This window comes from Cygnus olor, chromosome 2, assembly GCF_009769625.2.
Source record: "Cygnus olor isolate bCygOlo1 chromosome 2, bCygOlo1.pri.v2, whole genome shotgun sequence".
Lineage (NCBI taxonomy): Eukaryota > Metazoa > Chordata > Aves > Anseriformes > Anatidae > Cygnus > Cygnus olor.
The window spans coordinates 136,065,463-136,088,419 of NC_049170.1; the positions used below are offsets into that span (position 1 = coordinate 136,065,463).

Consider the following 22,957-nt stretch of genomic DNA (forward strand, 5'->3'; position numbering starts at 1 on the left):
GCTGGGTCTTATTTTTCCAGTGTTTAGGCAAGAATAAACTGCAGGAAAGTAAATAGGAGTGAACAGGAAGTCACTTTTGGCTGTTAGTCCTCCTTGGACTGATCTCCCTCTGGGCCCTAAGACATCTAAGAGGTTAGGTCAGAGTCCATTCCTGGTTCTAAACCTAAATTTCCAGTTTTCTTTCATTTCCATCACTACTTCCCTCTCCAAAGTACGCCCTCGTGCCAAGAAGATAGCACCCACTGGAACTGATTGCTTTTCCTCATTGCTGGGGAAATTGCTGCTCTTTAGCATTCATATTTGCCTGGCGAGATCTCAGTCAGACAGCTGTTTGCACAGACTGTCTGCCGGCTTTCCGTCTCCTTACTACGGCGATCTCAAATACAGAAGCAAGACCACGTTCAGTTACCAATCTCTGAAAAATCTTTAATTTCAGGAGTATCATGTATGGTAAAATGAAACCGGGATATCATTGTCCCAGCAGTATTAGGTAAAGGATATTTCAACTGTTTCCGTCTGGAAAAATTCAGGCAGATTCCTCTCCCCTCCCAACTTGCATCTCCACTACTTCCCCTGGAGCCTTCTGAATCTTTTACACATCAGCCACCACAACTGCAAATGCAGTTACCTTTTGAAATGCCTGTAACAAATTTAAGAAATGCACACCAAGAGCAACAGCTGGAGAAGGGATCAGCCCCTTCAGAGCCAAGATTGTTGAAGCCAACCTCCTGATAGCCCGAAATTGTTTCCACATAGAACAGGCACTGATAATGTCATAAGTGTCATTTCTGAAGCTTGCCAAAGAGTCTTTTCCACTGACATTTCGGTACAGTATCTCCTTTACTTCAGCAAGTTAGCAGAATGCTTTATTCCTGTACTGGGTCTGGCTGGGATGGAGTTAACTTTCCCTGCAGCAGAGAGTGGTTGTGGTGGAGTTCGGCTGCCTAGCAAGGTAAAACCACCACAATTCCTCAAATTGGATACCAAATCCTGAAAGATCTACCCAGATGAAGTGCGTAAGCTAGAGCACAGCTCCTATAAAGTGCAAGAAAATGTATTTAATTATCTGCTAATGAGATCTGTGGAATATGATAGGATGGTGCAAGGAAGTCCTGAAGGGCAACAGGCACAGACACAAGCTGAGCAAGAAAAAGCCTGTTTAAGGAAAAAATTCTTCACAAAGCAAGTAGTGAAGCATGGGAACTGGGGCTCAGGCAGGCTGGAGAGTCTCAGTCCTCAGAGGTGTTCAGAACCGGCCTGGCCGAGGCCCTGGACAGCCTCACTGAGCTGTGAAGGTGGCCGTGCTCTGAGCAGGGAGCTGGGCTGTGGGACCTCCAGAGGTCCTGTCCTAGATTATCCTGGTTCTGGGATGCTGGATCTCAACTGCTTCATTTTGGAAAGGAACAGGGCGTTAAGATACAAAGAGCCTCCAGGGAGACAAAATAAGTGGAACCATCCTTGGGTCCCACAGCGATGGCAAAATTCGCCCTGACAAAAGTTGCCTCTGGGATTCCCCACTGGCCTCCCCTTGCCTATTTCGGAACAGGCAGCGGGCAGAAAGGAATCATCCGAGACGAACCTCCTGTACTAGGTGGCTCAGTGCTGCTGGTTCACTTAAGAGACGTTTTTAAAAAGTCACCTTTTGTAGGGTGTACCGTAAAACTTCAGAAACATTTGCCGCATCCAGCTGCGTGGAAGGAGGACAGATGCACCGTACGCAGCAAACGCTCCCTGAGAGGGCAGCAGAATACATAAACGCGCAGCCAAAACCTTTCTTTGAAGCAGTCTGAATGAAGATCACAGGCCATCACTGTCTGCAGGTATGCTGTCTGCTTCGAGCTCTAATGACACATTTATTTTTGCCACGTAATGCTTCTGATTTCTGCTAAAAATAAATGATTGGAACAGACTTACATTGCTGTCATTGCTTCTGTGGTGCTTTCAGGAAAGGTGACAAGATTAGTTTAGTCTTGTCCTTTCCTTCTTATTTATTCAGTACATGCCATGTTTCTCCGCCTTGTTTTCCCCTTTTCTTTTGGCTTTCCAAACTTGTATGACTCTTCTATTTTTATTTATTTTTTAATGCTCCTGGCCAGCATGCCAGGTGGAAGTGTTTGATCTGTGCATACAATTTTGAGACAGGTTTTACAGGCGACTGCTCTTTTCACTAGGCACAGCAGCACAATGGCATTTCTGAAACACTGTGTGCAAAGACATTGTTAAAACGTTAAGCAGTCAAGGGCTATAAAATCAATCGAGGTATTACCCTGTAGTCCTGAACCGGCTTTCAGTACAACTGAACCGATACAATATTTATACATGAGGCACAAAAACTTGTTTAAACTAGAAGGCTATTACAAACACTCGATTTAAAACAAAACCCTATTGCAATGATCTGTAATGCAGTCTCTCTGGAAAGCTTACGGAGAAAGCCTGAGGGTAACTACTGCAGCACTTCAGCTGCAGTGATAATGCATGGCTGTCTATCGGCTGCAGCGCAGAATTACCACTGCTGGCAGCAGATACAGCAGACAGGAACGGATGTGTGCCGTCGCACTCCGCCGATAAACCCTGCATCCAGAGAAACAGGGAGACTTCACGTATTCTGAAGTATCTGCGAGCAGTTGCTTTTCCACGAGTACCCGATGCGAATGTCAAAACGCGCAGCCGCGTGTTTTTATTCACACGTTTTCTTTAAAATCAGCAAAGCGATCGGTCGACTCAAAGTGCACAGAAAGGTCTTGGCAGCACCAAGGTGAGGAAAAAGCAAACCTAACTTTCCAGTCAGACTGCAACACGCAGCTTCTGGCACGCCAGCTCGCTCGTATCAGTTGAGGACCAAAATGTCAGCCAAGTTTTAGCATTTCAGCTTTCATTTGCAGGATTTACATGCGAAGGCCGAATTTTCTCCTCTTCTCACCATGTTAAGATACAAATTCTATCTTTTGGTCAAGGAGATATGTGGGATCAACAGGATACGATCAGATGAGGAGCCACGGCCTCCAAAACCAGCTCTAAAAGTAGCTCTTCTGGCCTTAAATCAGGAAGAAAAGGGGATGAATAAGATAAGCAGGGTGACATAACTCTTAACCTTGCAGTTTCACAGCATATTATGGGGAATGGAATTAATGGTCACAAGATGTTCTGAAGACCAAAATTGCTAAATGCTAATTATTTTGTGGATTTTTTTTCTCCGTAGATAACTATAGGCAGTGACATTTTCTCCAGAAGTCAAACACAAATTCACTCTACAAAACCCGTACTTCCAGTTGGGAATAGGAGGTGATCAGTGGTGACTTCATCCCAACCCATTTCTGTGCATCTACTCATACAACGATCACTTAAATAGACCCGGGCACAGGTCTGTCTTCCCACAGGCTTTTATCTTCTGATGGAGAAAGAGGATGCCTCAATTGTGCCTTCTTACGTAGTCTTTAGGAACTTTCTAATCTCGGGCGCTTTACAGTCACTCTTGCTGCAAGTAGAAAATTATGTAAATGGTTGTTGTTACAGCACACCCTGACAATCTATTTCTATCCATGTGCTACCGTTAAAAAAGAATGTAAATTATTCATCTCCCATGCCATTTAATGAAGTATTTTATGTGCAATGGTGTCTGTCAGATACCATTAACTTGCTTTTTATTCTAAAATGGGCTTCAAAGAGAGGATGATGGTGTACTTTTTTAGATAAATAAATGTCACAAAAGTTACCCAGAACACCAATAAACAGTCATTTTAATATTTTGTGCTTTCAGCTACTGCTGTGGAAGACCTGTATATTCAAGGATGGCATCATACCTTCCCAGCTGGTTTTCATATACAGGGTCACCAGGCAGAACTCTTTTATATCCTAATTAGATATCTTGAGTCTTTTGGGCAATACACACAGAGATTTTCCTGTTTCCTCTCCTCATTTCTGTATACATCTGTAAACAACCTACCAAAGTTGGATAAAAATGAAAATATAGTCAAAATTAAGGTTTCATTACAGCTGTTAAAGGAATGCTTATTGCAACACTTCACAGGTAGCTGCACATCTGCTGCCAACACCGCACAGCACAGCAGAGCAGGCATCCTGGCCACCCTAGAATTAGAGGCATGAGGGCACACGCACCTATAAACAGAGATGCTCAGGGAAATCTAAACATTGCTGAATTTATGCTGTTCTTGCTTTTGAAAAATGTATGCAGAGAATCCAGGCTGGCTCAAAGCATCTCAAAAAAACCTCACTGTTGCTCTGGAGATGTGGAACGGGGACAGGATTGTATCTAACAGAGTGGGGGGAGGAAGGATGGGAAGGCTGCCACTCTTGCTGCCTGTTTCCTTGGTCAGCACGATGGGCGCTGCTCCTTTGGGCAAGGGCTGCTCCTGCCCCACAGCTGCTGCCTTCAGGCCGTTCCTCGCTGGCAGCAGCTGCCAAAAAACTGATATTCCCAGAGATGGGGCTGGTGTCACTGAAACACCGAGGCACAAATGTGAAGCAGAAACCCCCAATGTTGCACCATGGGCTTTGGCAGCCTCCTGCAGCATTAACAGGCTTTGTGTCTGCGAAGGCACCTCAGGAGCATTTCAAGGTAGGGACAAAAGAGCACATTTCCCTCTTTTAAAGTCACTTTGGACTCAAAAATCAGCACGCCACGCGGAAGCTTTTAACAACGCCCCAGCTTTCAGCTTTATTAACGGTTAGCAATGACAGAGCTCTGCCTCCTGACCCAGGAGGAAGCCACCACGCCTTTCCCTGCAGCTCCTCGGCTGGGCACCACAGGCCAGCAGGAGGCCGGGCACAGAGCCTCCACCACAGATGGTGAGAAGAAAAAGCTCCGGAAAGAACCGAGGTCAGGAGCAGGGGCAGCCCCCACGGGCACCGCCTCAGCAATCGCCTCAGCCATAGTCCCCCCCCCCCAGCAGCCTCCCCCTCCCTCACGGGGGGGGGGCAGTGGGCGTGGCTTCGCCGCCACCGCCTTCGCGCCCCTGCGCTCGGCGCGCGCGCGCAACGTCCCCTCCCCCCCTCCCTCCACCCGCGCGCCCAGCGGCCGCCGAGCCTCCGCGTCACGTGCTCCCCCTTGCCCTCCGCGGCAGCCAATGGGTGGGCGCGCCGCGGGCCGCGCAGCCTATATAAAGCGGCGCAAGGCGCGGCAGCCCCGGCAGTGAGGCGGTGGCGGCGGCGTGTGTGGGTGTGCGAGGGGCGGTTCCTGCGGCGGCTTCCCGGCTCCAGCCGTCCGGGAAGGAGCCAGGTGAGCCAGGTCTGCGGCGGCGCGGAGCGGGGGGAAGGAAGGGCTGGGGGGAGGCGAGGGGGGCGGCCGTGTTAACCTGGGGGGGTAGCGGTGGCCGGCGGGCCCTGCCCTGCCCCGCCCCGGGGGAGCGGGCGGCGGCGGCGGCGGCTCGGTGCGTCCGCGGAGCGGCTGCGTGTGTGCTGTGCCTCCCTCCCGGCGTCCCCCCGGGGCGCTCCGTCTTCTCTAACAACCTCTCCGCCTTTGCTTCTTCGCCCTCTTTTCTCCACCTTCCTTCCCTCCCTCTCCCCCCCCCCCGCCCCGGGCTTCTGCTTTGTGGATGTTGGCGGCTTCTTGTTGTGACAGGAGAATGTGTGTGTGCCCCGGGCCCAGGCGGATCGGTATGTATCTCGCACCGGTGGGGGGGGGTTGGGGGTCCCCAGGGCTCAGCCCGGCCGGCAGCAGGCTCCTGGCCGCGCCGAGCCTGCCTCGTTCCTTCTCCCCTCCTCTCCAGCAGCCTTCAGGTCAAGTCTCTGACAGCGTGGTTAAGGAGGTGTTTTGGAGGAGCCTGGCAGAGCAGCATGAAGTGGCCTTTGTAGGACAGTTGTAGTAAGCCCTTGTTAAAGGAAGGGAGTAATATACTTCTGTTCTATCAGTATAGTATTACAAAACCCATAAACTGACCATCTGGCTCATTATTTACTGTGTCTGTGGCCTGGGAAGTAGTATTTGTACCCAGCTCTGGGCCTGAAGAGGCTTTAAACACTGTCTTGATACCAATCACTTGACAAATCTTGGTTGGATAGTAAAATTTCTACTTCATATCTTTTCCTTTTGTCCAATCATCGTCATCAACTTGAGGTCTTTAAGTACTTCAGGGCCAGCTGCAGTGTGCTTTTGTTTTGGGCATCCATGTTGCAGGGTTAAATGGGAGAGACTTGGAATAGTTTCAGTTGATGTTGGTAGACTTGGAATTTCTCTGACTTGATCAGCTGGGTCTGAAATCAGGCACACAAAGCAGATTTGTAAAAACTGGCATGGATTCATTGTGAGAGATACAAGCAGTGGAAAATTAGAGGCTATTTTCTTCATGCATCCTCATAGGTTTCACTAAACATTTGATAAAAAACCAAGGATAGAAAAGAAGCAAAATAACTTCTAGTGGCACTGCAGGGCCAGCAGTACGTTTATAATTTTGCTTCATCATGGGTCAACAGCAGAGCTATCGGAACAGCTGTAGACCGTGTATGGGTCAGCACTGAGCTCAAATACATAGCAGCCGGGGGAGCTCGCCTCAGTAGGAGTCTAGCAGGAGACCAGCGTGAGATCCAAGGTGCTGCTGTAGACCTGACACGTATGTAGAATGCTGAGGATCCCATTCTGTAATCAAAGTTGTTGCTTTTAAATGTCATGTGAAGAAATATACATAACTGTTACCCAAAATAGCTCCTGTATAATTAGAAGGCAGTAATAGACTTTAAAATCTATATTTGGAGTTGCAGTTCACTTCTGTCATACCGTGTGCATATGAAGTCTGGGCTGGAGAAAGACATTTTCTGGGAAGCCAAAGGCTAGCATAAATTTAGCTTAAGCCTGGAAGTTTAAGCCAGTGCACTGCTACCGAGTATATGGGCAGCTGGCCGGGGTCCACAGGACTATGACCGAAGCTCTCCCTGGTAGCTGAACCACAGAAAATTGGCCTGTTCAGGCGTCGTAGCTGTCAGTAGGAGACCTGGGAGAGGTCAGTGGACAAAAAATTTTTGTTAATGCAAGTTCAGATTGACAAGCGCTTCCTCAGGGAATGAAGATACAATGTGAGAAAGCCAGTGGAATGGTAAAACACGAATTTTACTTTTCTCAGTCACAAAATATGTAAAATGCTGAAAGCAACAGGGTCTGCTCCTAAGGAGAAGAGGCAGGCTTGCAGAGAAGAGCACTGCTTGCTTCCTTCTCTTCCAACACAGAGAATGGGGTGTGTTCATGTGTTTATTCTAGATACTTCTCAGCTGATAGACTACCACAGAATTCTGATCAATGGGAAGCAGAGAGTAGGTGAGAGACTAGTGCCTAACAACAACACTTAGGGCTGCAGAAGCCTTGTATAAGAACTCTAATTCTTTTTTTAGAAGAAGCAGTTATGCTGAAACTTAATCATAAAGAAACTGGATCATAAAAGATGGAAGGAGAAAAGTGAATTGCCATTAACTGTGTCCACTTTGCATAAAAGAATGCAATTCTGCTCTTTTCCCACTGGATTTTTTTCAAGTTTCACACTGTAAAACACTACCTGAGAATGAAGCATAATGAATAAGAGGTTTAAAAAGTGCTTGTGCTAATGTTGTGATTGGGTATGGAAATGGGGACAAGGAATGTGATGTTACAATCAGTTTTTTCCAGAGGAATGAAAAATTATTAGGGAAACTTACGTATGGCAAAAGTATTAGTGTTTTTCTTGGGCACTAAATTTAGTTACTTTACTGTAGCACTGATCTAGCTTTGGGTTAGTGTGCGTGGCTCTGTTCTAGTGATGGAAGAAAACACAGGTTGTTTGTAGTCTTTCAACTGACTAGCTTTTTTTTTAAGCAATTTATAATCCTAAAACTGAGGTAGATCAGCAGTTAGTAGCAGATGTACGTTTTCTACCACTTATATTTTTATCTGACAAACTAGAAATTTATTGCCTAGACTCCTGTGGCTGCTTTGTATATATACACACACCATGATGTTATGCAAGTGTGACAGTTTTGCATGTGAAAGGGGGGAGAAGGAACAAAACTTGCTATTGGCTTCTCTTTGCCTAAAATAGGTCTGCTGTCTGCTGCTTGCTTTTTATCATCCAAAGCATCTTCATCTTAGTGCTGGTTGTCATCTGGATGCTGTTTCTTGAAACTTAGTGTTACGTGTTATCTCTTCAGTCTCACAAAGACTGCATCTTCCTGTGCCACATCCGGCTCTGTCAAGCTGGGATTTCAGGATCAGCAGGAAACCAAACCTCCATAGAAGCCTCGTGGAGCATGGCGCTGCTCTGTTGCGTTGCTGTGTGCTAATTGTTGCCTGAAGTTTTATATGGAGCTGCGTTGTCTGTCTGGATCGCTGTCACTTTCTTACTGCTATTTGAGTGGCTGTAAGAGCTACCGCATCTATGCTGAGCTTCTAGGTATGATGCAGCTTATTTTGTTATAGCCCAGCGCTGTGTGAACAAGCACTTCTTCCTCTTCTGTTTATTTCATATTATAAGCAACTTTGTTTAGGGGCTGTAAAAGTCTTAACACAGACTTCTGGGGAAAAATCTGTTAGCTGTCCCCCTAAGCACAGTTGTTTTCTTGTATTTCAGCAATTCCAGTCCGAAGCTCCAGGCTGCCATTGCTGTCTGATGCCATGCCAGCGCCAACTCATCTGTTCCCATTGATTCGTAACTGTGAGATTAGCAGAATATGCAGTACTGTTTGTTACTGCCACCATAAACATCTGTGTTGCTTTTCCTCTCATTTCGCTCACGGTCACTTCAGATATGCGCCTCAGAAGAGATTTGCAGCACTTTATAGGCCAAAGGAGAACTTTAATCATTTTATTCATGCGAGGGATTATGCTTCTACACCACAGAGATTTTACCTCACTCCTCCACAGGTCAACAGCATCCTGAAGGCAAACGAATACAGTTTTAAAGTCCCAGAGTTTGACGGCAAGAATGTGAGTTCTGTCCTTGGCTTTGATAGCAACCAGTTGCCTGCTAATGCTCCAATCGAAGACCGGAGAAGTGCTGCCACTTGCTTACAGACACGAGGGATGCTTCTGGGTGTGTTTGATGGCCACGCAGGCTGTGCTTGTGCTCAAGCTGTCAGTGAGAGACTGTTCTACTACATTGCTGTCTCTTTGTTACCTCATGAGACTTTACTTGAAATAGAAAACGCTGTGGAAAGCGGTAGAGCTCTGTTGCCTATTTTGCAGTGGCACAAGCATCCCAACGATTACTTCAGCAAAGAAGCTTCCAAGCTTTACTTCAATAGTCTGAGGACTTACTGGCAGGAGCTGATTGATCTCAATAGCGGAGAGACTACTGATGTGAAAGAAGCTTTAATTAATGCTTTTAAGAGGCTCGATAATGATATTTCTCTGGAAGCTCAAGTAGGAGATCCAAATTCTTTTCTCAACTACCTAGTCCTGCGAGTAGCGTTTTCTGGTGCAACTGCCTGTGTGGCCCACGTAGATGGTGTTGACTTGCATGTGGCAAACACAGGTGACAGCAGGGCAATGCTCGGGGTTCAGGAAGAAGATGGCTCTTGGTCTGCAGTTAATCTCTCCTACGACCACAACGCACAAAACGAACGCGAAGTGGAACGGGTGAAAACAGAGCATCCGAAGTCTGAAGAGAAGAGTCTTGTGAAACAAGACCGTCTCCTGGGCCTGCTGATGCCTTTCAGAGCTTTTGGCGATGTGAAGTTTAAGTGGAGTATTGAACTACAGAAGAGAGTGGTTGAGTCGGGCCCGGATCAGCTGAATGACAATGAATACACCAAGTTTATTCCTCCAAATTATCACACTCCCCCTTACCTCACAGCTGAGCCAGAAATCATCCATCACAAATTAAGGCCGCAGGATAAGTTCCTGGTTTTGGCTACAGATGGGCTGTGGGAGACTATGCACAGGCAAGATGTGGCTAGAATCGTAGGGGAGTACCTCACTGGGGTTCACCATCAGCAGCCCATAGCTGTCGGTGGTTATAAGGTAACTCTGGGACAGATGCATGGTCTCTTAACAGAAAGAAGAGCGAGGATCTCTTCAGTATTTGAAGATCAGAACGCAGCGACTCACCTGATCCGTCACGCAGTGGGCAATAACGAGTTTGGCACTGTGGATCACGAGCGGCTGTCCAAGATGCTTAGTCTTCCAGAAGAGCTGGCTCGAATGTATAGGGATGACATTACGATTATCGTGGTGCAGTTCAACTCGCATGTTATAGGTGCATGTCAAAATGAGGAACTGTGAATTTTCATCTAGTGAACTGGTTACCAAAGCTGTAACAATGGCCAGTACGAGCAGCAGATGGAAAAACAGACAAACTCAATAAGTGAGCAAACTCGTTGCTTGCTAGATTCAACATAATCTATTGTTCCTGCCTTCCCATGGAGCTCTAGATAGAGGGGGAGTGCTATTGACCTAACATAACTTAAGAGGAAGTCACAGTTTGGGAAAAGAGGTTTTTGTAATAACTTTGCACTATTGATTTCATGAATGCTGCTAGAACAATGTCTTGAATTTGGCAGAGTTGCATGAGGGAGGGAAGGGAGGATTAAGAATTAACTACCAAACATCTGGCTGTTCAAGAAGCAAAGCCTGTTAACATCTGTAAATATCACTGTCTTAAAAGATGAGTAACAAGGAACATTGTTGAATTCTTACAGGGCTAATTCTTGCTGAGTAGGTGTGGTTATTTGTGAATATATCGACAACCTTTTCCTCTAAGTAGGAGGATGACTTTAACCGAGTAGGTCTTCAATGTAACAAAGTTATCTCACTCTCATATAGACGACGTCATTTGCTTAAGGATATTTTGTCTGTGTTGATTTTCAATGCAGGTCTAAGCCATAATCAATACTTGAGATTCTGTTCTAGTTTAATCATATCTTTATACGCAGTGACTTCTAAATGTCTGTGCATCAATAGCTTCTTGGCTTGTGGGTTTCTGCACAACTTGTAGGGCAATAATACATTACAACATGCAGTTAAGATATCAAGTAACTTTGTGGAGGACCTCAGGATGAAGAAACTTTCAGACTCCTCAAAAAGTCTGTTGCTAGTCAAGACTGTGTTGGCTTTCCTAAAGGTCATGTCCTTCATGTACTCCACCCTGTCTGGTGTTACTTATCTAGTAAGATAAACCTTCACCTGAAAAGATCAGGCAATCATTACTAACCTCATTGTGGCTTTGTAATTTGCACTCATTTTTACTTTGGCTGTTTCAAGTGGTCACATAATCGATGTCTTGCACTTGAACACATATTTGTAAGAATGTCAGATTTAAAAACTACAAATTACAAAAAGTGAAGTGTGGCTTGTACATAGGGTTTTAGTTGGGAAACTAACTGGCATGCATGTGTATGTTTAGTGGCTTTTTTCTCACAGCTTTATTAGCAGCTCTGGTTCTCTGGACAGCTGGTGTATGCATGTTCTTACAGTCCAGAATGTTACCACATGGCAGTCTCTTAAACGGGTCTGTTTGGCTTGTAGTGGTTGAATTTGAACCTAAAAAGCATTGTCCTGGACTAAACTCGTGTGCCTCAAGTTGTTGGGCTCGTAACTGTACAAAGTAGGGACTGACAACTAAAAGGTCGTCATTGCGTCTGTTTTAGCTATGTTACATGGTACAGATTCCTCTTAAGCTGCCCTTAATTTAAAAATTGAGATGCTGGCTAAAACACCACTCCTTGGTGATGGAGAGAACACTTGTAACTTGATTCATGTGTTCTGGAGAAACTCTAGATCAATCATAGGTCAGCATATTTGATTTCACAGAGGTGTTCCAGTTAAATTAACTTCCTTAAGCCTTCATTGCCAATTGAAAAAGAAACACAAACAAAAAAAAAGCCCAGCTTAGTTTGGTTAGTTGAGTAATGTGGCACTTTCCACTGAATGCAAATATTTCCAGCTAAGCCTACAGTTACATAGGGTACACTTAGCTTGAACAACGAACCTGTGCTATAGTAAACACTGACTCCTCAAACTCGTGAGTGCTGTGTGTACTTAGTGGCCTGCAGCTTTAATATGCCTTTCTTTACCCAGCCTGAAAATACCAGGATCAACTTTGCTGTAAGGTTAATGATATCTTCAGTCTGCATCCAAGATGTGAACAGCCCTTCTTTATTTGAAGGGAAAAGGGGAACTCTAAAATGCCTAGACAAGTACTGGCTGTTGACATTGCTTCTGTATGTTGTGTTTTGGTGCCTGTCTTTAGCTAGGTCAGTAGACTTCATGTTCTTCTAGTGTTCAAATGCAGTATGTATCTAAGCTGTTACAGTATTTAACTTTCTTACTTTTTTTTACTGTTAAAGCTCTATTACTTGTGTTGATGTATTTAACCTATGATTCTTGATATGGATTTGGTACAAGTCATGGCCAGAAGAAATGAATATTGGTCCCATGTACACAACTTTTGAGGAAAAGCTGCTTTTTGTAGTAAAGATGCATATGTATGGGGTCAGACAGAATAGTATTTATGTATTGCTTGGAGACTTGCTCAGTATGTATGCAGTGAACAGAAACAGCGTAGCTGCCTGCTGAACAGGTGATCTGAACAAATGTCTTTTAATAGATTACAATAAAATGATCAATTATGCAGAAATCCCTGTGTATTGGCTTGATATAGAATGCAGTAGTGGCTCTGCCAGGGGTGGAGCTCACGGAGCTCTCTTCGTTTCAAGAGTGTGTTCTGTTGTGCAGTCACAGTTCTGGAATAGACCAGATGGCTCAACAACGCAAAGCATAAATGGAAGCAGGCTGGGAACTGGACTTCAAAGCTTCCAAATGCCACAGAGGCTTGTACCCTACATCAGGTGTGCTGGTGCTGCCGCCTGCTGGCAGTCGAGCTTAAGTTAGAGCTTAAATCCTCTGTTGGTACCTCCTGAGCATTCTCTTTCCCTCACTATTCCCTCGGGAAGGGACGTGGGGTTGCTGCAGACAAAGCAGGCTTCAGCAGTGCACAGAAACTCGAGGCAACAACATAAGTTGTGGACTGTACCCTATACAGAGCAGCGTTTCATCAGCAAATGATCTGTAATACATGCAGGTCAAAATCACAATGACTTGATGGTGAGCTAAAAAGGAGCAGCTCTTACACCACAGGCGGAGGACATGCAACGTTTGGTCATTCACCAAGCCTGTTGCACTGCAGGGAGTATTGGTATGTTACATGGAAGGAGGATGCAGCAAATGCTTTTTATACAAATACAAGTTTCACAGCTGCAAGTATATGGCTTAACCCAGAAGGATGGCTGAATTTTGACAGTCAACACAAGCCTTCAAGTTCACCTTTAAGCCAATATCTTTAAATGGTTCTAGATGAATATGTGACCAGAACCATTTTACAGTAAAAATCCAAGGTAAGGGGGAGTGGGAAATTTTCCCATGGTCTGCTTTCATTTTAAGGATCTAACTCTCTTCCCTCATGTCTAAAAAATGGTATGTGTTATAAAATTCTGCCAGAAGCAAATATGTTTCAGCTGTTACTGTGAGAGCTTCCCCATTCTCAGTTTGCCTTCTGTATGCAAAACTTGATGAGTTCAGAACTTATTTTCATTTCCTTACCGTCGGGCAGAGTTCTGCATGTAGTGCTCCTAAAATGTGACGCATGCTGTAAGAGCATAGTCTCATCATGATGTGCTGTTTATAGCTGGACTCTTAGACTTTGGTTCCTGTACTTTGAACCGTTCTGGAGCAAAAGGATGCCTGGTAACTGCTTCCAGCGAGTGTGTTACTAAAGGGTTAGGCTGCTCTGGGGGGAAGGCATATCTGTAATGAGATTACCTGGCATAGATTGGTAATACAGGTTTTCAGTCCTGTCCATCTGCAATGTCCCAGGCTCCCTGATGCAGACAGTGTCTGGTTTCACGACTTCCAGTAACTTCATGCCACCTGATTTGTACCAGTGATCTTTATCAGTGTGACTGCTGAACGGTCAGCAGTGCTGCTGCACGGCAGTCCAAGAACAGTACCTGCACAAGGCATTTGGGCGTGCCAGGGGGATAGCTCTTGTAGTTAATGTTTTTCTTCCTATGTAGGAAGCTCCTCGTTGCTGTTCAGTAACATGTAAATAGAAACAATCTGCAGAGATGGAATGTCAAATGTCAAAATGTCCTGTCTTTAATTTGGGGAAAGCTGAGAATGAAGCGGATCCTGTGGGTAGGATGAGAAGGAGCTTTCTTGCAGCCTGCCAGCTGGCACGTTGCAGGTTGATGTAGTTATCTTGCTGTATGGAACAAAGAAGTTAAACTTATTGAAATGAGTCCAAAGTGACTGTTTCCAGAGATCTGCATCTTCCTGAGAGGTGCTTCAAGTGTGACAGTAGTGCTTTGGTAGATGCCTTTTTCTGGTATGCTCAGAGGCTTAAGTATAGAAGCTGAGATACTTCATTGCTGTGTATCAGTTCCTGTGTTAATACAAAGAAGCTTTAAACGAAGCAGGCTTCAGAATGAATGCATTCATGCCTTAAAATGGTGGTTTAGCTGTTTTGTCCTTTCTTCTCTATTTTAATTTGAAAGCCTGCCTTTGCCAAGTGTTTTCACTTTCAGCATTTTGCCTTTTACTCAGCAGTGAATGCAGAAAGTCGTTCACATCTTCCAATGATATAACTCTTTACCCTTAGGTGTTCTTTGTGTAGGAAAAAGGCTTGCTGATGCCTTCTGGATTAAATTATTTGTTCAACAGCTACAGCATATTTAATTTTTCTGCAAACAAAAAAGGAGTGTTATTGACTAAATGCAAACTCATTATCAGAGTATTTCTCAGCTGTATTAACTCAATTTACCAGATCTTGATTAGGGGGTTATTTCTTTTAGATGAATCTCATAACATACCCTGTTAGTTGTTCAGAGATTAAACACAAATGTTATCAAATACCCGTGCAGTGAAGGAAACATACAAGTTCACTTTTTTCTCCTATCCCAGTGAGCTGGTATTAAACACTGATGACTGATTTTAATTGCTGTCTTATGAAAGCCAAGTTTCAAGCTAGTTCCCAAGTCGTCTGTATCACGTAAAGTATGTTCCTGGTGGAGGGGAGAAGAAATAGACAATTTTGGAAGTACAGTGTCCTCTAAACAGACAATCTAATTTGGATTCTGATCCTTTGATTTGCCTTGCCATCCCTGTGAATGCTGGAACAGCCCACATTGATTGTGCTCAGTGTGCTGCTTGAACGAAGGAAGAATCAGAAGAACTGAACTCGGTCACTTGGCAGATTTCAGTAGTAATAAATTGCCCCCCATGTTAATGTGACGATAAATCCAGGGTCATGTTTGTGATACAATAGATAAACCTGTCCTCATGGCTTATTCTGCTGGTTATGTCTTCTGTCTTGCTTCTGCCCCTGTGTATATTTTGTTTTAACAATAGATGGCAGGGTAATGGGCAGGGATAACTTTCTGACCTTCATAATTGGATCACAAATGGAACTTGAGTTGGCAGCAGCACTGCATTGTGAATACAAAAGCAATCTGAGATGAATAAATGCTCATCTGTTCTCTGTGCTGCAAGGCCTTGGTGTTAAAACCCTGTCTCGTGTGCTAATGTCAGTGTGCAAGTCTTCTGGAAAAACTGCATTTATTGCAAGTGACTCACCTAATCGCTTGTGAAACTTTCCAGAATTACATAAAATGCACCATAAGGAAGTTCAGGCACTGAACTGATAATGGCAAACTACTTCCCTGTGGCAATTAACAGGAAATTAGGGTTTGGGGATGGGAATTAATAAAAGGAGTAGACTAAAAAGTGACTCCAAAAAACTAAATCAGGCCCATTCAGCAACAACGTGGAGGATGGCTCTAGACTTCTGATTATTTTGAGATGGTTCTGCCTTTATCCTTTCATCTCACTCTGGGCAGGGGAAAAAAAGATTGAAAACCATTTGGGTGTGTATCTGTTCCTGTCTGAATCAGAGCTAACTGGCTGTACAGATTGCAGATGGTGTTGTGAACGGCTGTTTGATGTCATGGTGGGTCTTTCTTTTTGACCAGGAAAATTGTCCTTGACTACTTATTATAAATTTCTTAACCAGTAAGTTCTGTTTAATACAACTTGCCAAACTATTTATGTGGCATCATGATCAAACAGTCCATTTTTAATATCCTGTATCTGTGCTTAAGGGTAGCATTTGTTAGTGCCTCAGGTAATTGCAAAGTTAATCCAGTTAGGTCTGTCCGTGTGCGGTGTCACGTGTCTTTCAGCTAGCTTTCAGAACAGGAAAAACCCAATGAAAAACAGGGAAATGGTGACGTTAACAGGAAAACACCCCAGGAGCTGACACGACCACATGTTAAGCCCAGCTCTCTCCGAAAGCTCCGAGTTCGTGAAATGAGTCAGCTCCTGATGACTTTTGTCTGACAGAACTGCTGCAAGCCTATAACCCTTAATTCTGCGGGTGCTCCCTGTTGCCCATCCCTGGTGTTGCCTTGCCACACTGGTGGCTAACACCTGGGCCACTGTTTTCCAGGATCTTATGGATTGTGCAAGTTTTGTGGACATACCCATACCAGCTTTAGTTTAAGACCCCTAAATCTGGGTACCCACGTGTATGTACAAATATGCTGAGTGTCTTAAGCTCCTACTGCAGATGATGGAGCTGTATTGAATACAGGCCATGGAGGTTTAATGTGGAAGCTGTTCAGCCCACTCCAAAACACCCCCATTCAACTCCTCCGACTGCGCCAGCAGCCGGGTCATCCTGTTCACATGCAGGCAGCTCCGTTGGGTGCTCGCTGGAGGCGAGTCTCAGCCTTCCTTTCCAGAGTCTTCAAGGATACAGTCAGTCTGCGGATCCTGCATCTGCCCATCCTGCACAACAACTAACACATCTTGGTTTTTGAATTCAGCATTGTACCTAACGTACCTGTAAGTAGCCCTATTCTATTTTTGCCCTTTGGTCCGTTAGGTAAATGGAAGTGCCTGTCATGCCCACTGTCTTAATACTCTTACATTGACCTACACGGGTAGGGTGTAGAACATGGCTGTCTTGAGCTGTAGGTTTTTCCTTCCATGCTATTACCCTGAACTCCCTTTATTTTCCCCTGTAAACAGTTTTAAGTGAGCAACATACGGTTTCATTGTCGTAATCCCTAACAACTGTCCTTCCATTGTAGTTAATGGTACAGAAGGGAGTCTTCTAGCAGGGAGTTACACAGAAGTGTAATGTAGCAGGGGAGGGCAGACTTGCTGGTGAAACGGCAGCAAACACTAACATGAAAGTGTCTGAGGAGCTGTCTAGCTCAGTGTCAGAAAGGCAGCTAAGTATAAAATACACTGTTTCTGATGAGCTAGCTGGCAGTATTTCTTTCATGGTGTTTGGACCACGTTTATGTAACTTCGTGCCATTTCATCCGAATCTTTTCCAGGCAGGTGAAAAGAAGCCATAGGTGCTCATTTCTGACATCTGAGGAAGGCTACTGACTGCTCCTGGTACTTTGACAAGAGTAGATAAGAAGCTATTGTGAAAATCCAACAGACCATAAAGTACAAGGAGAAGAGAAAACAGTACAAGGCTAGGTCCCCAAAATAGCAAACGCCTCCCTCCATCCCCTCCAGGTAGGTAGCTGGCAAGCATTAAAGCTGATATTACTTGCATTTTTAAAGCCACCTTAGCAAACAATATTTTACGAAGGAAAATTGCCTGAGCTACGACAAGGGTTCAAACAGGTGGAATATGTCATTACTGAATTAATCAATGATGATTCAGACAGCTTTGTCTTCTGAATTTGCTAACCTGTGGTGGAATAGAAATCTGAGTGCTGTGCGCCCTATTTCCTGATGCAGCTTCTTGCAGGAGCCTTTGAAGCACGTCACAGCTGCGAGATTAAAAGCTCAGTTCCGAAGCCAGGGAATCGTGAAACTTTGATATGAGATCAAGCCTCCCAGTGTACTAACACAAAGGGTGCTTGAAAGCTCCGACTCGGTGCCTAAGTTACCTTTAAAAAATCAAATTAAAAAAGATCTGTCTAGCTAATGAAGAGACAGAAAAAGCACATCATAATCTCTAAGGCAATGAATGAAATGGCAGTAAGTAGATTGCTTCAGAAAAGCAGCAGAATGTGTGGTTTTTCAATAGTACACAAACATAGTGAGAGTGAATCCTTAAAAAAAAAAAAGTAAATCAGGCAAACCTAAGGAGGAAAATAACACTGTAATATGTCTTTGAAGCTGAAATTCTACACACAAAAGAAAATGTGTTATAGAACATATCCAGAAAGGTAGCACAAACTATAACAATGTCAGACGAGATTTTATCAGTTACAGCGGTGACATGGTCCTGCTCAAAAAAAAAGCAGCAGAATGAATGTATGATCAGAAATGGCTGAATGGCTAAGGCAAAGACTAAAAAGCTGCTGCTTCCAACCAAAAGAAAACTGAACAAAACACAGGTGCTGCTGTTTTAATTTCTAATGAGGCTTGCTTTACCTCTTTTGTATCCAGAGCTGAAAACAGACAAGTCAGCAAGATGAATTTATGAGTGCAGGAAACTTTAAAACCAAGGCCTGTGCAAATTAAGGAATAGTACCTTTTTGATTTTTATATTGCTATGACCCTTCGGTGCAGAAGAGAGAAAAAAAGCTCTGGGGAAGGAAGAAAAAAAGCAGAGACTACACAGAGAAAAGAAATCACAGCTGAGGAGCACCTGTAGAAAAGATGGAAGAAAAGTAGAAAAGCACATACAGAAAGGAGCTGGCACATGAGTTCATTTAGCTTCTTTATTGCATTGTCAAGGATAGTGCGCAGTCAATAATCCGTCATATTTTTCTTCGTGTCACTGCCTGGTGAAGGTTATTTTTCTCTGTTCCCTGTTGTTTATCATCTTGTCTCTTCATTTTGTTTTTCCATCAGCCTCCAAAGTCTTCTAATCTGAATGATTGCAGTGTATTTCAGATTTTTGTGCCTTCAGGCTGTGCTTGTAGACTGTTAAAAGCTATGCTTGGCTTGCAGTGTAGTTAAAAGCAGCTATACGCTGACATTTTTACAGTCATTAAAATGCAAAAACTGAGGTTTTTCTCTCATACATTCTCATACCAGTTGTTGCCCAAATGAATACTAATTGTTGTGGCATTCCCTTGTTCACCAAGTTTTTCTAGGTCTCTATACCTTGGGTGATGCTATGGTCCTGAAGACAAAGTACAGAAAGTTAATTTTGGCTGTCTTTAATTGTTCTAATACAATGGAAGTGCCAGCTCATGCTCACAGAATGTTGTCTGTGGGCATACTTCAAACAAAATCTTCTCAGGGCACCGAGAGACCCTGCCAGTCCCACAGAGAACATCAAACAACTGTGGCATCTACTGCCAAGAGGGTAGTAAACCATCAGGTGATGGAGTTGTTTGCAAAACTGGGATCATCACATGATTCCTGGCAGCTGCAATTTCATAGAGGAAGACCTGCGATTTATATCATAAGGTGGCTTTCCGTGACATGTTGTTTCCACACACACCCTCTGAAATATATTTAGTTCATAAAATACTCCACTGGTGAGTGTTTGGCAGAGCGATGTGTAAGTCTGCATCGAGGATGTGATAATTTGGGTAAAACCTGCAAGGAACATAACTCCAACATATTTCTGGACTTTGCAGTAGTGAATTGTTGAATTATTAAACTGACATTTCTTACTATGCAGTAAGGAAACAATGACATTTTAGAAAATCAGATTAACAGGGACAATATGCCAAGACCTGGCAGCAAGGCAGAACAGGAATGCAAAACCCAGTCAATAACAAAATTGACTCAGATCTTAGACACAATAACTTAATGGGCAATGCTATATATATATATGTCAATAAACCACACTGTTTTCTGGATGAAAGTTTGTAAAATGTGAAGAGAAATACCCAGTTCAGCTGGAAAAAGAGAAAAAACTCTCTAAACTCAGTTTTCTTACAGAAGAGGAGTGAGAAGAGAAAATGAGGACACAGAAAATGTTTGATCAAATTGACATTAGTTTTGATCTACTCCTGGTTTTAAGATACCAAATCTACCCAAGACATTGATGTTTCCAGCTGTTTTTATAGGAGGAAACTAAGAAGCAGCCAAATTGAGGATGCTTGCAACAGGCACCTTGGATTCAAAATGTGTATTCGTTTTCATATGCTTAAATCCATGTGCAAGCATTCACGTACATGAATTTTCTGAGTCATTGTGTGGAGAAGCAGTGCAGAAGAACAATAGTACTTTCAAATTCTTTTGTTGCCACTTAAAAAAAATTTCAGTCAAATTAAAATAGTATTTTGTCACTAAAGAATTTGAATAAATGACCCTAAATCTGTAAACTCCTCCCAAACACTTTATAGCAGCTCTTTACTATTAATTCCTTTATGATTTGTAATTAGTCACTTGAAAGAAGGCCAGAAGAAGGAGGAAATTCTAGTTTGAAATGTTCTTAAGTTCAAACAATAAAAAAAACTGTCTTTGCTGTTCTTTAACATGAAGAAAGGTCTGGGTGTGTTTCATCAGGCTTCATTTTCACAGAATCGCAGAACAGTTGGGGTTTGTAGGGACTGCTGGAGATCATCTAGCCCAAATCTGTTCAACCCCCCCATGTCAATTAGACAAATTGCTGTCACAGTCAAACCAAATACAGCAAAGCTTCAGGCAAGTCAGGAATAGTTTAGAGAGAGCAAGCCTCAGCCTGGGGCCTTGCGAGCTCAGTACAAAGCTTATTACCTATTTCTATTAGAAATTACGCGGTATTACTGGGCTCATGGTTACAAAATCCATGTTGATTGCACCCAGTCACCTTGTCCTTCATACACTTGGAAATGGTTTCCAGGAATATTTTCTCCATCTCACCTTCCAAGGCTGACTGGCCTGTATTTTCCTGAGTTCTCCTCCTCGCCCTTCTTGAAGATAGAAGAAACATTTTCCCTTTTCCTTTCTTTGGGAATCCTTCTTGGTCATCATGACCTTTCAGAGATAATTGAGAGTATCATAGAATTGTAGAATGATTTGATTTGGAAGGAACTTTTAAAGATCATCTAATTCTACCATCAGCCAGCTCTCTCAGCCCACATGGATGCATCCTAGCAGGTCCCTTGGACTTGTGTATGTCCCATCTTTTCCAAGTGTTTTTTAACTTCACCCTATTCAACCTCTTTTGCTTCAGTCTTTCTCCCAGGCTCCAGGAGCCTGGGATTTCTGAAAGCTGGTTTTACCAGTAAAAACCAACGTGAAGAAGGCACAGAGTACCTTAGCCTTCTGCATATCTTTTGTACTCCATTCAGCAGCAGGCCTGCGTTTTCCCTGGTCTTCCTTTTGCAGCTGATATACATGTAAAAGTCCTTGTTGCTTTCCACGTCCCTTGCCAGATTCAAATCCAGGTGGTTGTGGCTTTCTTAGCCCTGTCCCTGCATGCTTGGACAGTATCTCTATGTTCCTCTCAGGTCACCTGTCCTTGCTTCTCCCTCTTGCGCACTTTGTTGTGTTTGAGTTTTGTCAGGAGCTCCTCATTATGTACAGACTTCAGCTTTCTAGATCATTCTGGGGCTAGAGTAGACGTGAAAACCATGAAAGACATGAAAACATGAAGTTTTCAGACATGGCTACTTAATTTACAAACCTGAGGTTTCGGATTTTGATTTCAAAACCCATGCCTAGATGGCTCAGAGTGCGCATGCATCTTTTTGGCGTTGCTTGGCTCTCTGAAGGCTCACCACATCTGAAAACCACACAGGAGGAGTCACAACAAGCAGACACTTTGCATTCTTGGTCTTATGTCTTGATATGTGTCAGTGCTACAGATTTGTATAGCCATAAAATAGTAATGAGTCTATTCACAAAGGCTGTGCAAAGTTAAGCTAAGCTTTGTAGGTTATAGTGAAATAAGCAGAGTAGATTCAGAATGCAAGCCGCTGTTATACATTCACATAGTAACTTTATTTTGTGGTGTAAAACTTTATACCAACCTTTGCAGTTTTCTTTCAGCATCACCCAGCAGTCCCCAGGGATCCAATTTCTCTTAATCACACCTTCCTGTCCAGGCAAAATGTGGTTGGCATTGTAACTAATTGAGTTTAACAAAAAGCCAAAGCAAGCTACAATAGTACAGCGATTGGCCTGTTTAATTAGTTAGGTGCTTTTATTTGATTTTATAGACTCTTGTTACAGGCAGTTTGTCTTTGATGTTCCCTCTCTTTGTGTTTGTCTCCAGCCATAAAACATCTGTTCCCCATGTAATTGGGAGAAGTCAGGATAATGTAATTAAGGAAACATCCTTTAGCTGCTGAATCTTCTTCCTGATGGGACTCGAGCTGAAAGCAAACACTGTTTATTTTATCAAGCAATGATTATTCACTAATCTGTTTAATCTGGGTATGGGCTGACAGAGCTGCAGCGTGTTTTTTTAACGAATTATTTGTAAACTTGGCTCCTCCTTGTGGATGATCTTTGTAACACACCTCTGGGCAAATGGGCTCCAATCTCTGGAGAAAAAACAAAACACATTGGACCTAAATTTTCAGGTTGCCCGGATTTAGAAACAGCAAATGATTAACAATTCATATCCAAAAAGCATTTCAGCCGTGTGCCAACACCAAATTCCCTTTTTGTGGTGGATCCCTATTGCAAGGCCACAAAGTGGTTCATGGCCATGGGATCTGCAGATGGTTCTGTGAACATCGAGGCCAAGGTGGTGCAAAGGGAGATGCTTTCCTGAGGAGACCAGCAGGCCTTTTATTCACAGCTATGGTGTTAGCAGGTGACGTAATTTGCTGTGTTTCCAACCTTTAAAATATCATATCTGAATGTTACCCTGAGATGAAGGATCTTTTTGAAGTTGAAATTCTGTCTATTGAAACCTGAAAAATTCTGTATTTGACCTTAGAAGAATTTTATAGATCCTTCTTATATGAAGTTTATCTCTGATATTCTCTGTTCTGCTATTTATTCCCAGTCATAAAACATTTGTTCTCCACATAATTATGAAAAGTCAAAATAAAATTAGGCCCACCTGAAATAAAGATACAGATTTTCTTAGTGCAGTCCTGGGGATTTTTTACGTAAATT

General features: G+C 43.5%; 1 protein-coding gene across 4 annotated transcripts; it reads left to right on the plus strand.

Moving 5' to 3' along the window:
* Positions 1 to 5,107: 5,107 nt before the first annotated feature.
* On the plus strand, positions 5,108 to 12,551 carry PDP1 (pyruvate dehydrogenase phosphatase catalytic subunit 1). 4 transcript variants are annotated; one of them, XM_040546471.1, is made up of 3 exons: positions 5,154 to 5,236; positions 5,579 to 5,613; positions 8,547 to 12,551. In XM_040546471.1, the coding sequence occupies exons 2-3, from the start codon at positions 5,583 to 5,585 to the stop codon at positions 10,196 to 10,198; spliced, it is 1,683 nt and encodes a 560-aa protein (XP_040402405.1). In that variant the 5' UTR covers positions 5,154 to 5,236; positions 5,579 to 5,582; the 3' UTR covers positions 10,199 to 12,551. The 4 variants fall into 4 exon arrangements, with proteins under 4 accessions (XP_040402406.1, XP_040402407.1, XP_040402405.1 ...); XM_040546470.1 differs by lacking the exon at positions 5,154 to 5,236 and adding an exon at positions 8,138 to 8,369 and having other exon boundaries at positions 5,591 to 5,613; XM_040546472.1 differs by lacking the exon at positions 5,579 to 5,613 and having other exon boundaries at positions 5,108 to 5,236.
* The last annotated feature ends 10,406 nt before the right edge of the window (positions 12,552 to 22,957 follow it).

Coding starts and splice junctions, on each gene's coding strand:
- PDP1 (XM_040546470.1), top strand. CDS start 8,279: ATGGAGCTGCGTTGTCTGTCTGGATCGCTGTCACTTTCTTACTGCTAT. Junction 8,370..8,546: donor CATCTATGCTGAGCTTCTAG/GTATGATGCAGC, acceptor CTTGTATTTCAG/CAATTCCAGTCCGAAGCTCC.